Source organism: Diorhabda sublineata, chromosome 8 (genome assembly GCF_026230105.1).
Source record: "Diorhabda sublineata isolate icDioSubl1.1 chromosome 8, icDioSubl1.1, whole genome shotgun sequence".
Classification (NCBI taxonomy): domain Eukaryota; kingdom Metazoa; phylum Arthropoda; class Insecta; order Coleoptera; family Chrysomelidae; genus Diorhabda; species Diorhabda sublineata.
The window spans coordinates 9,144,957-9,160,783 of record NC_079481.1 but is presented as its reverse complement, the minus strand read 5'-3'; the positions used below and the strand labels follow the sequence as shown (position 1 = coordinate 9,160,783).

Below are 15,827 nucleotides of genomic sequence, written 5' to 3'. Positions count from 1 at the left end.
GTTGTCATTGCAAAGTAGATACTCTTTATTAGTTTTTTAGTAAAATTGGGTAGAATGAGGGTTTTCAATACAAGTACAGTCTATTTCTTGTGAAAATTTAAAGATGATTCATAAATAAAAGGATTAGGGTAATCATTTAAAAGATTACACTAACTATGATTATTATGTTAATTTAAACATTTTCTTCTTGATATTACTTCAATTCTTTCCTATTTCTTTTCTAGGTTAATGGAGACAGGGCATTGGGAACAAGGAACGTCTAGAAATGGATTGACATGTAGAGTATATATATATATATATATATATATATATATATATATACATATATATATATATACATATATGAAGGGTTCAGGGGAAGAACTTGATAACAGCCTTTGCGTAAATTTTTCAGGAGAGCAAAAAACAAGTTTGGAGACTCGTATTTTGTCAAATTTTTGTTGTAGTTTGCAAAATAAATGTTGAACTATCTATATACTTAATTTTAAATGTGTATACTCATTTTCAACCATTTAATTTTATAAAAACTTACCTTTTTACGCGAAAACTCAATATAAGTCAAATTTGTCATAGAAAGAACTTGATATCTCCCGGAGTTATCAAGTTATTCCCCTGAAAACTGAGAGATTATTAAATAATGAGGATTTTGAATTATACACCAAAATAAAGTTTAAAACCTTTATTTATTGCTTATAAACATAAATAAATTGAATCAAATGAATAAAATGATAAAATTGACAAATTTCACAAGTTTAAAATGTGTCTTTGAAGTAATAAAATCGTTTCCAGCAGTTCCATGGTAATGTTTTGTTGTTACTGTTTCTATGTGTGTGGCAACTGGGAAAAGTAAACTGCAGCTTCTGGTCGACAAAACTCTTTTAAATGTTGAATATCTTCATACTTCGCTTTATCAATAGGAATAAGACCTGAAAACCACATAAAATTTGTAGGCCTAATAGTTGAAATTAATAGGCAATAATACACATTATAAGATTTATAATTTTTGTGTAGTGACTTCAAGAAAGAAACTACAAAAAAGTCCAAAACTAAAAGTAGGTTTAGTGTCAAGTAGGGGGGAAAATTTAACAAGGGCTAGGCTTAGTCTGAATAGGCTTGGATAACTAAGTTGAGTTAAGGTTAGTTTAAAATAGAGGTAAAATCACCTACCTTCATAAACAGGATTGGGCAAATGAAACTCCCCGTTTGAAAGATTTCCTCTCTGCCATTCCGTAAATCTTCTTTGCACTTCTTCAGGAGGCAGATTTTTTTCTTTCTTCTTTTTCAGTTTAGGCAAAACTGGGGTTTCATACCAGGGGCCATTGAATTTTTGGCGGTTTCTTATTAAAGCAGGGTGTTCTTTCAAAACTTCAAATTCCCTTATTTCTCTTGATTTGCATGGCAGCTTTTTTGACTTGTACCTCTCATCTAAAAACGACGACCAATCTTTTACCATTTCCTGGTCTACTTCTACAACAGTAAATGGAGATGGCTTACATCTTGCGTTTTGAAAAACAGTTACCCAATCTTGGGGAGTTTCAGCAGGTGCAGTGTATTTCACCAAAGCAGTGTTCTTATCACACTCAAAATACGAGTGCCCTCGGATAGGGAATGTCATTTTGATGTAATCTAATCTATTTTCCACATGAACTACATGATGCATAAGTCGGAGTATAGTTTTATTTTTGTTTTGCCCCGCGCATGAGTCAGAGAATATTTCTAGATGTCTGACTTTCTTGTCTAAGTGATTGTAGATCATGGAAAAATGATGCTACCTCATCACTCCCTTTACTTGTGATTGTTTGGGGATATATATAAAATAGGCTCCTACTATCAGACATGACATGAATCTTAAAAGCATAAACAGACAACTGTCTTTTGTAATATACGTCATTAGTAGCAATGTTTGGGCAGGGATAATTCTTCGCATAGTCCATACAAATTGCCTCCTTATGAGGTGATTTTCTGCTTGCTTTTCTTGCTGCTTTTTTTCTATCATAGAAAACCTGAGCATTAGTTAAATGAACTTCATGTTCAATATCCATTTTACGAATATCTCTGGATAGGTTTTGTTTTTTTTCTTCATCCTTTTCTTCGGCAAACTGTTTTTCGAGGAATTTTTTCTGTACAGCATATTTATCACATGAACTACATGTATCGGTTCTAGGATATCCGAACGAAATGTTGAATTCTTTATTAAATATTGTACGATATGACTCTAAACTACATCTAATATTAGGATGACAATCTTGAAAGAGTTTAAACATTTTAGACACATTTAAATCATCTGGCAGATATGTTTTTTTGGAATCCTTTTGACTATAGTGGCTTTCACGGCCTTTGAAAGATTTTATGTGGCTGCGTATAGCGTCAAGAGTCTCATCTGAAAGTTTGTGTGGCCTATTTTCATGTTTACCTTTATTATACTTAGGTGGAGTTCCTGTTTTCTTCATTTGATTCAGAATATAGTCAATCTTGCCTCGAGAAATTCCATGTATAGATATGAATGCGTTTTTACACACTTTAAATTCTTGAGCAGTGTTATTTCTCATTACTCGTACTGCATAACAGTAAGTAGCGTCTTTAAATTTGGCATCTAACTCATTTTTCACCCGGTGACGCTGAACAGGTAAAATCGTCACTAATCCTGTCAAATAGAGATTCACTTCATCATGACTTTTTAGGGAGTTAATATGTCGTAAAACGTCGGCCCTTTCACGTTCAGTAATAGCTTCAAAACATTTGTCTTTACATTTACAAGGTTCACCTGCCTCTCTGCTCTGTAAATTAATCTTTTTACTAACCTCCTTTAATCGCCCGTGTTTAGGCCTCTTCCTTGCTGACGGTGGTTTGCACTCGATCTATTCTTCTGAGGACGCAGTTTCCATTGTAGGCTTAAACTATAAACTTAACTTTGGCCTAATTAGACACTAGTTAATATTAATAAAACTGAAAAGACACAACACTAACTTAATAACAGCAAAACATAACCTTCTGTCGTTATGAGTATAAACAATAATACACTACTGCTGCTGGTGGCCAACGCATGAACTATGGAGTTATCAAGTTATTTCCCTGAGCGACTGGCACTTATCGAGTTATTCCCCTGGAACTGATTATTTTGTTCGTAAATATCTCTGGAGTTATCATGTTGTTCCCCAAAGTATTTTGTCATCTTGTAGAACTCAATTCTACCAACCTAAATCACTTATAAACTGAAAATTGAAAAAAATTGGAGTTTCTGAACTGTGAACCGGAGTCCAGAACGTTTTTTTTTTCTGTTGAACCGAAACAATACGTGAACCGGTTCAACGGGAATTAAATTTTATTTATAATATACAGAAGAAAAAAATATAAAATTTTAAAAAAGTAAAGATACATACATCCCTGGTATAGTTTATTGCCATTCCCAATTGAGCCTGCAGCTAATGCTAAGAATTTTTATTATACATTTGTTGTGAACTAGAATTTCTAGATGTTGGTTTCCAGTATTGGTAGATGTTTTAAGCTTTATTAGTTTATTACAGTGATGCTAAGAAAAATGCCAACAAACGTACTGATTTTCATCTGAAATGTGCATTGCTATTCCCATCTTTGTAGTTTTTACATTTCCCACCCTTAGTGTAAGAATTTGAGTATTTAAAACCATTTTTTTAATCAGTGTCAAACTATCTTTGTGACAGCACATTTATAGAAAGTGGAAGTTTTAGTTAGTGAATAGCCACACAAAACTATTGTATGCATTAAATAAAGCCTTCATTACATACAATGTAATAATAAGATGGATAAGTACTACTGTTAACAAAATATTCTATGCACGCTACCTAAGTCAAGGTGTTGATTAAAAAGTGTTAGTGTCAATTTCGCATATTTCTAAGAACCAAACGCTACAAGATTACGTGCGCACTACATATATGTATGTAGTAATATTTTCATTTATCACTACATCAACATTATATTGATTTCTTAATACAAATTCTCTTTGATAATTTGTAAGCTTTCGTTTTGATCAGCTCTTTCTGTTTATTTAAATTGTTTGCTTTCATATAATTTTTCAACGGAAAAATAGAGAAAATGCCCAATATTAGAACGAAAATATACAAAAAATCCAAGGAAATTTGTATAGAGAAATCAATATGAATGTCGATGTAGTGATAAATGAAAATAGTAAGACGAGAGAAGAGATTAAAAGAGTCAGGTTAAGAAAATAAATAGAAGAGATATGGAATGTTGATTTATCTAGAAAGTAGAACAATTAATAACAAACTTTGGGTAATCACAATAAAAAAAATATTATTTAGTTCTCTGATAAAAGACGATGATATAAAGGCGTCTAATTATTTATGTAGAAAAGAAAAAACAATAAAAGTATGTAACCTGAAAAGGAAAAAATGAGAAAAAATGAACGTGAGCCTATAAAGAAATTATATATAACTATAGAAAAACGGAATGAAGCAAGGAAACTTGAAGTATGCAGAATAGAAAGACAAGATAAATTCAATGTTATATAGAAATATGCAAAGAAAACCAAGATAAAAATGAAAATCATAAATAGGTGAGCTTCTACTTCGTATTATAATATAAACGAAATGAGTAGATGTGTTTTAAAACATAATATTAATAATAATGAGGCGAATAATACACATCAGTTAATTATATACAAATTTGTTTGAAGTCTATGAAAGAAAAAACTGAAGAAAATACAATACAATTGTTGTGGGTAAAGGTAGAATGTCATAAATAGGTATCTAAATAATGAAGTAACACATGTTTATAATAAATGTAAAACAAGAATAACATTTGGTTTTCTAAACTTTCTAAATCCTGTCACCAGGTAGAAATCTCATTTACGTATTAAAGAAAGTCAATTTATAATTTGAATTTCATGCGTTTCAGGACTTTCTATAATTATTGTAGATTGACTGAAATAATAAATTATAATCCATTCAGTCTCCCCACACTATATGATTTGTATGTTTATCATTTGTAAATTATGTTATAAATATTAAGAAAAGAAAATTTACTATAAAAATGTTTTTGTAAGAGACAATCCCTTATAATAAATGTGATATATTTTTTTACGACATTTACGAATTTTCTACAACAAAGCTTCAAAGTCATAGATAGTTATTAATTTATAGAGCTTCTAATTTTTCCTATGTATACGAAAGTTTGGGACATTTTCCATAGATGGCGCCTTTTGCATTAATCCTTGAGTCAACACCACATAAGCCTCGTACTCTCCATCAAAATCAGTAACTCCTCGAAAAGGGGAGGGGTTTAAATTTTTTCTCAAAAATTAAAACATATAATATCCCTAAAATTAAAGAATGTTGGTCTTGTTAGAAAGGATAGTTTGTTTGGTATATTCAGACCAGCAAAATGCATATCTAACACAATTTATCAAAAAATTTTTCAACAGTCTTAAAAATCTTTTTGGAGTTTACTCCTTAAGAATCGATTTGCATATATAAGGGGCCCGGTATGAGAAAAATGTGAGGAGTAAAATCTATCGATGAATGACCTCGTTACGTTTTTGGTGCGCATCCTATGATGCGCAACTTTCTAATTTGTCAGTGTCAACATACTTATATTGCTGTCATTGTGAAGTTTTATTATCATTGTGTTCCGCTAAAGTGAACTGAAAGTATTTTCAAATAACTATGGCAGAAAGAGGTGTAGATGATATTGCCGGAACATCTAACAAACACGTGGTTGCAAGGTACGCGTTATAATTCATGTATTATATGTATGAGCATGTGCAATTTGTATTTATTAAATATTTTATTAGTTATCGATGTAATTCATATAAATATATATTTGAAAACAACACAAAATTAGATAATTAACCCAATATGAATTATCGAGCGCATCCACATAAAATAGAAAATTTCTAACCTAACCGAAATAGTTATTTTCCTAACAAGTGCGGAAAGTGATACTTTCCCGCACGCGACTGCAGTTGTCCCGGGCGAGCAGTCAAGTGCGGAAAGACACTTTACGCATTAGTTAGGAACATTATTTTTTCTACGACCGTATATACAACGACCCATTTTTCAAAAATTATTTTATTCCAACATACATAATAATATACAAAACTTTAACTAAAAACTACTAAGTATTATAAATCTTAATATTGAAAACACAATTTGTTGCATTCTGTAGACTAGTAAGAATTGTCGGTCCAATGGAATTATTTGGTTTAATGTGGTTTAATTTAGAAGAAGATTGTACTTATTCGGTCACTTCCCAGACGTTTTAAACAGCTTTGACGTTTTAGTAACAATTACACGCCTGGGTTGTCATAGCAACTGCTATCAAACCCGGGTGGTTTGATAACAGTTGCTATGACACTCTTTGAAGAATGTACAAGGTTATATAAAAAATATCTTCATTATTTTATATTTTCAAAAAATTAAAAATGCTACAAAAATTTTATTAAATGATTAAATTTTATTTGATGGACTATTTCGTGAATATTTATTTACCTGTAGTAACAATAGTTATAACCACTTAAGTAAAAAACTATCTAATAAGGTCAAAATATGCATAATTTTACTTTCCCGCACTAGTGCGGGAAAGTGACACTTTCAAAGCTAAAATGCGTGCGGGAAAGTGGGTTAAAACGCACGGTCGTAGAAAAATTAATTTTTTTGTCGATGTCTATAAATTCTTTCACGTTATTATGATTTATTTTATAAATAATTTTCAAATATTAACAACTGTAGTCAATAATTCGATAATATTATCAGAAAAATCGACAATATTTTTTCATTATAATAATGTTTTTATATAATTTTCTTTCGAAAAGTTATTTTTTAGCTTATTTAAATAATTTTCATGTACTATTTATTATTGTATGTAAAAGATTTAGTGACATAATTATCTTTTCATAACCATTTTTGTTAATTATGAAGATAATATTATATTTTAAATAAAAAATTAATTATAATAATTTGAAAAAAATGTTTATAAAAACCTTTTTTTATCAATTTTCTTAAAGTCGGTTAACATTTTTATAATTATGCATTTATAAATTTTCTAATTTTTTTTTATATTTTTTGACTAGAAAAAAATCTAAACCTCCAAAAACTCCAGCCGAGAGACAGCGAGTTTATAGATCGAAAAAAAAATTAATGAAGGAAGCCCAAAATATTCTGGCAATCAACCAATATTTTTTAAGTTAAATAAACTCGTTTTGCGTCTGGTTAGACTATCGAACTTAAGGAGTAAACTCCAGTCGTGCGTCGGAGCTGACACACACAATTTTTTTGTTACAAATTCATAAACTTTGTTGAATATTTTGCTAAAATTAATAATTGTTATTATAAATAAAAATTAAACATACTCTACCAATTAAATTAGGAAGGAAATAGCCATACCATTTCGTTAAATATACAAAATAATTTTATAAGTAGCGCCATCTTCAGGATTAAATAATTATCAGTTTTGTTTTGAGTTAATTTAACTTGAAAATAGACTCTTTAATGACGAATTACGGTTTTTAAAGACATTTCAAACAAGATAAGGCAGTCTAAACAGACAATTTCCAACAACAAATCAAGCTTTGAAATAGTTATTTTCCTAACAAGTGCGGGAAAGACACTTTACGCATGAGTTAGGAACATTATTTTTTCTACGGCCGTATATACAAAAAAGTATACCAACCCATTTTTCTAAAATCATTTTATTCCAACAAACATAATAATATACAAAACTTTAACTAAAACTACTAATTATTATAAATATTAATATTGAAAACACAATTTGTTGTATTCTGTAGACTAGTAAGAATTGCCGGTCCAGTGGAGTTTTTGGTTTCAACTAGAAGGTAGATGACGTCGATGAGGATGGCATCGGTTGCAGGTCGCATAAAGATGACGATGACGGCAACGGTTTTAAGTCATTTGACAGGTAACAGCTCGGAATTAGTTTCATTTGCACCCTTTAAAATGGCTTCGGGAAGTTCTTCGTCGAATGAATCCATTAATATTATTGTATCTGATTCGTTTTAATGTGGTTTAATTTAGAAGAAGGTTGCACTTATTCGGTCACTTCCAAGACGTTTTGAACAACTTTGACGTTTTAGTAAGAATTTACATAGTTTTATATCTGTATTATTTTATATTTACAAAAGGTGGAGAAGAGGTTGAGAATAGAAGTCCGTACTTGATTCGACAATATACAGATTTTATACAAACTTCAGAGTCTTAGTGCACATCAACTCTCTTGTTTGCTTTAATCTGCCGTGTCAAACCGTAGACTTAAACAAAAGAAACCAGAAGGAAGTAATGAAATAAAATTCAAGAACAGTAATAATATGTCTATGCACAAGCTCGAAAGTCTACAGAGAGACAAGGTTCGAGTGGGTGAACACCCATTATTCCAGGCAAACTAAGATCAGTAGGATCGAACTTTTTATAGAAAAGGAGAGATAGAAAAAAGTTAAAACGGCGAAGCTACCGCCCCTGTGAGAGAGTAGTCCAAAGTCACTAATCAAAGTAGGAATCAAAAGGAAGGGATCTAAATGAAAAATCGTCTTAATTTTATTAAATGCTACAAGTATGTTTCTTTTATGTGGTAAATGTACAGGCAGGATAAAAAAAACAAGAGAGTATACTCATAGAGCGATTTATTAATAATACCTAATTAATATGTATATAATTATTTATAAAGTTATTAACATTTCATGTATATTCACTAAGTCAACTAATGTCATCAATAAAATATGTACAAATTTGTTTAACTATATATATTCCCAATTCCCTAAAATTGACATATTCTTACAACAATAACTATTATTTACAAAAAAAAACGTCCTTCATTTTATCGAACGTTGATGCTAGTTTTGAACAATTCAACAGAGTCTTAAACCTGTTTAATTAATAAAAATATATATATTTATTTATATTTAAATGTTTTGTTTTTAAATAAGTATATAAATATTAAGGTAAGTAATCAACCATATTATACGTTACTCGACAAATTATTTTTCACGCAGGACGTCATAAAATTAATTAAAATCGTTACAAAATCATCTTAATACAAGACATCACAATTTTTATCATTTCAATTTTCTTTGAAAATTATAAAGAAAGGATAATTTCATTAACAGATAGACGGACATCCTGTATGTACTTAAAGGAAACTGAAGAAATACTGTTTGAAAAAAGAAAGAAAACTAAAATAAAAAATCGAATGAATGCAATTTTGATAGTGAGGATTGTTTGAGATATTTGCCAATAACAAACAAGCGTTCTTCGTTATATTTCAAAGATTTTTACGTGTAAAATTACGCTCAATTTGAAAGCCAAAAGCTTATTTTAAAAAAAAAAGAGATAAATTTGGAAGAACTAAAGATATAGTGCGTGTATCGTGTATATTTTTTAAAAATATTTCAAATCTGAGGCAACTCACTAATAAGATACGCGTTATCAAACTTTTTGGCCCCAGTGTATCTTCCTTAGAATACATCGAAAACATTTAAATACGTACAATTTGGTTATTCAACATTCTTGTCTAATACACACTAAGTAACATTTTTTTTATTTCAAACATTTTCCCTAAATCGTCAATTTCAATTGACTACCACAAATTATTTATTATTAATTAATTAAACACCGATTGAATTGGTGAACGATTGCCCAAAATAGAAATAAATGAATAAAATAAAAAAAGTGCTTTCGAATATATTTTCCAACGAATAAAAAATAATCGCGTATTTTTGTTTAGGAAAATGTTTGTTGAATGTTTTGTTCATTATTTACAAATTGTTCTAAAATTTAGTAAGTAAGATTTTGCTAGCCACCTCTGAGTATCTTTTACATCTTTTGGGCAACATTCAAAATATCCCCGTCTCTTTGGCAAAGTATTTGTTACAGAGAAAAAAAAATACATAAATATTTATATTTGATTATATCGCTGGTATTCAATTGAAATGAACGGAGACGGAAAGAAACACAAAGAAAAAAAATTTGATTTGAAATTGAGCAAAACTTACAATTTATTGCTACATTTTTTTACTGACCATATGTTGGAGAAAATGGAAGACGCGATGCGAAATATTAGTTGATACGGAAAATAAGAAAAAATATTAATTGAGAACGTGATATCTGGAAGCTATTAAATATTGAAGACGAAGCAAATGATTAAAATGAAACGAGAAAATTTTTGGAATCATCCAAGGAATTAGAAGAGATACGGAGAATGAAATTAACGTTCTCTCTGTCTCTGTTCAAATTTTCTATTCTAACAATTAAAAGAAAAATTCATTAGGTCTCCTTCGCAACAATTTGCTTACTCAGTCTATAATTGTCCGGATTTGCTTTTTTTGTACATATTTTTTTATATTTACAACACTCGTAGTAACAGAAAAATAAATTATTTGTTGTACAAAATTTACAGGGGGATTTTTACAAATTTAAAATCGTAAAAAACAAAAAAAATTGAAAACCTAACAACAAACAAAATAAAATTATAATAACAAAACTCGCGTTACATTTTCATTAAAAGGCATTATTTTTTGAGGAAAACATCCCAACGTTGATTCCAAAAAGTCAAATATGGCAATTTTTTTCTGTAACTAGTGTTAAGTGAAAAGAAAATATTCGGCATGATAGTACTAAATATTAAAGTGAAAATCGAGAGTAGTTTTTTTTTTATTTAGAATCAACGTTAGAAATAAGAGAATACCAAAAATATTGATTCTTTACTATATCGACGACGGTTGCACTCGCTCTTATCAAAAAAACCACCGAAACATCGTATGGCAGTAAGTATTTACTATATTTTAAGAAATTCGATAAGATAAAAGGAGAAAAACAAATTTCGTCTACCGCTTGCTTCGGCGCAGATAATTTTCACATCCTAAAAAAATTAACTTTCTAAATATCACAATATTCTTTTCTTTTTGTACACATAAAAAAGGTTTTTCATATTTAATAATAACACGTTAAAGTATATATATATATATATATATATATATATATATATATATATATATATATATATATATATATATATATATAAACTTCTATCATTGTTGCGTCCATAAACATCCCAAACACATACACTATTGCTTCCTTCGAATTATTGCGTCCGAATATCGGACGCAACAATGTCAATCCATGTTTTTGTGGATTTTTGCCAACGTTTGTGAAAAATATTAACAAGAAAAGTCAACAAAGGTTCCTACATTTCTATTTCTTTATAAAACTCAACGTCATCTAGTGATCTCCCTATGATTTTATTGGATTTTCTATTTGGAATTGGACGCAATAATATTACTAATATGGATGAAAATGTATATTGTTAGTTTATTGATTTTCCGGCAGAGGACCAAATATTGTATACACACTTAAGTATATATTTTAGAAACGTAATATGTTGTTGCGTCCGAGATATGGCAACACTGCTCTCTATTTTTAGACCCAAAATATTGTGTTTTAACGTTTCTTGTGCTTGTGAGATCGTGTTATTCTAAGACATTGTTGCTTCCAGTGTGCTAATATGACAAGGCGCATTGATAAAATATTCAGTAACTTGAGTTTTGATACTGAAGAAGGTAAGTATTTTTATAATATATATGAAATTATTACATTCGTGATGTTCTTATGACTTTTGTCTTTATAAAAATTTTCAGTTACCTCCAATTACCAATAATTATTGGTATTGTCACTCATTGTCTTTTAGTGAGTAAAAGTGATAGTTTTGAAATTTTGCAATTTAATTTAATTTTGTAGCTACTGAAAAACATGTTGTCATGTGTTAATTTTTCTACAAATATTTTTCAAATTCAAAATAGGTAAAACGCCTTCTCCTTCATCGGTAGCGGATGTCTCGGTAGCAGATGTTCCAGAAATAACTACAAATGGTTATTTGGAAGTAGATATAAACACTTTTGATAAACGGAATGATGTTTTCGGACTCCAAAAATCATGTAAATATTTCATATTTGCCTTTTGTTTGCCAATTACAGCATCAATATTTTTTCAGCTTATGAATGTAACTCAACATCAAACTTCAAAAAATCAATCTGGTTTTGTAATCGAGGATTTTCCAGCCCGGTAAATAATCTTTTTTAAAATTACTTCGTAATATTTATAACATCGAGTAAGAAATATTTATGGATATGGAAAAATTGTGAAGTTTTTGTAAACCGCACTCTATAATTTTTGAAAAACTTTGAAAGATAATTACGTATTTTAGGAAACTTCATTTACTAAAAAGCAAGAAAATGACAACAAAATAGTTGTGCTTGATAATACAATAATAAAACCACCCCACGAGAAGTATACTGACTTGCAAAAGAATATTATTGACAAAAATCATTCACCAAGAGAACAGGTAATTTGTATTCCCAAACAAAACTAATAATTTCTCCATTATCCAAACGTTTTTTTGCTTTTTATATTTTAGTCAGAACTGAATATTACCTCAAACAAAATATTTGAATATGATAAAATTCAAATGAATACAGAGTCATCTCCATGTACACCGGAAGATCCTTTTAATGCTTCGTCAAGTGAAGATTCTCTATATTGTCCTAGTAGTGACGAAGTAAGTAAAATTTTTTTTCCATTTTCATTAAATTGTGAATATAGGTTTTGGACCTTGCCTGTGAGTAGATAAATATCCAGGCCCATACTGATTTCCCGGAAAACGTTTACTTTGTGTTGGGATTTGAAAGCGTCGAATTCTACTTTGTTAAGGGGTTTTAGAAAAACTAGTATTACTTTTGTTCTTAGTGAGGGTGTCTTAGTGCGGTGAGGGATCGAAGATAAAACCTTGTATATCATACATGGCATATTCTTGTTTTATAGTACTTTTGTCTGGTAAGAGAATTAGCATACAGCTCGTTCGGCAAACTTCCAGACGCGTACTATAAAACACTTATTATGGCACTAAGAACTTAAATAGCTATTCACTAAATTCTTTCTAGTTTTAGAAATTCTTATACATTTATCACCTAATTGGTTCACGAGATAATTCACGATACATTTTTTTCGCAGGATAGCTGCTCAGATGTTGATGAGAATCCAGCACCGAAGAAGACTAAGAAACATAATATAAACAAAAGCTCAACCCAGATGAAGATTACTACTGATTATGTTAATTCGCCCTCTATTGGAGTGTATGATACAGCTAAAGATAATGAATACGATTTAAATGTACCGAATACTTCAAGCAGTAGACAGTTGATTACTACTAAAACGTTGGATAAAGACCAAGATTTAAGTAACAATTCAAGGTTACCGAGTACTTTAAGTTGTACAAAACCAATTAAAACACCATATAAGAGAAAACCGGATCATTGTTATTATTGCGAAACTAAGGTTCTAAATTTCGGCCGCCATGTGATACGAAACCATTCAAACGAAATAGATGTAGCAAGAATTTTAGCAAAGCCCGTTAAAAGTAAAGAAAGAAAAGAGCTATTCAATGACCTTAGAAGAAAGGGAAATTATTTGGCCGACGGTGGCACTTGTTTTAAGCCTGTTAGGGAGGGTTATGTACCAGAGAGAGATAAAGTACCTTGTAACAACTGTTTAGGGTATTTTTCCTCGAAACTTTTATACAGACATAAGAAAAAATGTGTAAAGAGAGTTTCTGGTAGCTGTCAAAATAGCAAACAGTTAAAACTATTCCATAATGCTAAAGTAGATCAACGACTGAAAGAGGAAGTATTCCCGCATATGAGAGCGGACAAGTTGTCTTTGGAAGCTCAAAAAGATCCACTTATTTGCGAGTTCGGAGCTAAGTACTTAAAAACGCACCGTGAAAAACATTTTATTTAAGTAACATCACGCAAAATAAGAGAACTTTCTAAAATCCTTTTGGAAATAAGAAAGCTGGATCCATCCATAACCACATTCATTTCAGCTTTGAAGCCAAAGTATTTCGACATTTTCGTGGAAGCCACAAAACGAATTGCTAAATATGATTCGGAACGAGATGTTTATCTGTCTCCAACTTTCGCCATGAATATTGTTACGTCTTTGAAACAGTGTTGCGATATTGCAATTACTTTTATTTACACTAAAAATAAAGGTACCACTTTATCTACTGCGGAAATAGAGGTGGACTTGAAAACGTTGATTCGTCTTTTTGAAACTAATTGGAGTTGCGAGATTTCTTCACATGCCAGTTACAACCTTAATCTTAACAAATGGAACAAAGTAACCATTGTACCTCTTGCCAGTGATTTGCGTTTATTAAGGAATCATCTCATCGACTTACCTGGAGAATCTTTAAGAGTCCTAATTAAAGGAGTTGAGGATATGAAATATATCATAGAAGATGATATCGACCATCAGCAATATCAAAAAAAGTCTGATACAATTCAAGCATTTAATAATCTGATGGAAACTATTTATTGTAGAGTCATTTTATTAAATCGAAAACGTTCTGGAGAACTACAACGAATGTTATTACATACATATCTGAATACATCAAACCATACTCAAAAATATGAGGAATTTGACAATGTAGTCTCTCTACCCGAAAAAATTCTCCTAAAATCATTGAAGAGAGTAGTTATCCGAGGTAAACGAGGCAAAGGGGTTCCAGTTTTATTCCATTCTGACATACAAGACAATATCAAAAAAATGTTAGAAGTTAGACACCATTTTGTGCCCATAAATAACCCATATCTTTTCGCAATGGCGAATTCAAATTCACATTTGATAGGTTATAAAGTGTTAGCCAAACATGCTAAATTATGTGGAGCACAAAACCCATCATCAATTACGTCAACCCGACTGCGCAAACATCTTGCAACTTTATCGCAATTATTCAACTTATCAGATGGGGAAATAGAACAGTTGGCGACATTTATGGGACACACAAGTGGTGTTCACAGAACTTCCTATCGACTACCCGATGATGTTTATCAAACGGCGAAGATATCTAAACTGTTGATGGTAATGGAAAAAGGCGGAGCAGATCAATATAAAGGGAAATCTATTGATGAAATAAACATTGATATGGAAAAAAATCTTCTAAGTGACCGAGACTCTGATAATGATAGTGACGAGGATGAAAATCCAATAATAAGGGAACTGTTAGATACGTCAAAGCCATCTGCTCAAGATTTTGTTCCAACAAACAACGTTGATGGGAAACCTGTTGCAGGGACTAAAAAGAAAAAAACTCGTAAACTGGTTCCTTGGACAGATGACCAAAAAAAAGTCACACTAAACTATTTTAAAGATCATATTAAAACTAAGAAGCCCCCTAAAAGATTCGAATGTGAAGATCTGAAAACAAAATATGAAAAAATTCTAAACAACAAAGATTGGCTAAAAATCAAAGTATTTGTTCAAAATTATTATACTAAAAGCAGAAAATAGAGTTGATAGTGCAGATAAAGGATTTTTATTATATTTTAAAAAATCAATAAAACTGGAATAAATTTAGTTTCATGATTTATTTGTACTGTTCCCTTTCTGTCCCTAGCTATTGTCTCAATTTCTGTTTTCTCTTTATCAATATCCATATTTTCGATTTGGTCAATCCATTTCCTCCTGGCTATTCTCTTTAAAATACGATTAAAAAGTTGGGTAACAATTGACTTTGCACGATTTATGGTTATTGTTGGATTGCGATGTTTCACCAGTATAGTTATCACTTTCCTCTGGAGGTATATTATAGAGGCATACCTGATCAATCCCGCTATCCCCACATGCTTTCAATTTTTTTGAGTCGGAAAAAGTGTATACCAGTAGCTAATTATTAGAGTTATTGCGTATTTTACATTATCTTTTCCATATTCTTAAAATCAGAGATATATTTCTACAAGGAAACTCTTTTAAGATTATATACATTTCATG

General features: G+C 30.4%; 1 protein-coding gene across 1 annotated transcript; it reads left to right on the top strand.

Annotated features, from left to right (window-relative positions):
- The first annotated feature begins 13,976 nt into the window (after window positions 1–13,976).
- On the top strand, window positions 13,977–15,347 carry LOC130447883 (uncharacterized). The gene has a single exon (XM_056784925.1). The coding sequence runs from the start codon at window positions 13,977–13,979 to the stop codon at window positions 15,345–15,347; it is 1,371 nt and encodes a 456-aa protein (XP_056640903.1).
- The last annotated feature ends 480 nt before the right edge of the window (window positions 15,348–15,827 follow it).

Coding starts and splice junctions, on each gene's coding strand:
- LOC130447883 (XM_056784925.1), top strand. CDS start 13,977: ATGAATATTGTTACGTCTTTGAAACAGTGTTGCGATATTGCAATTACT.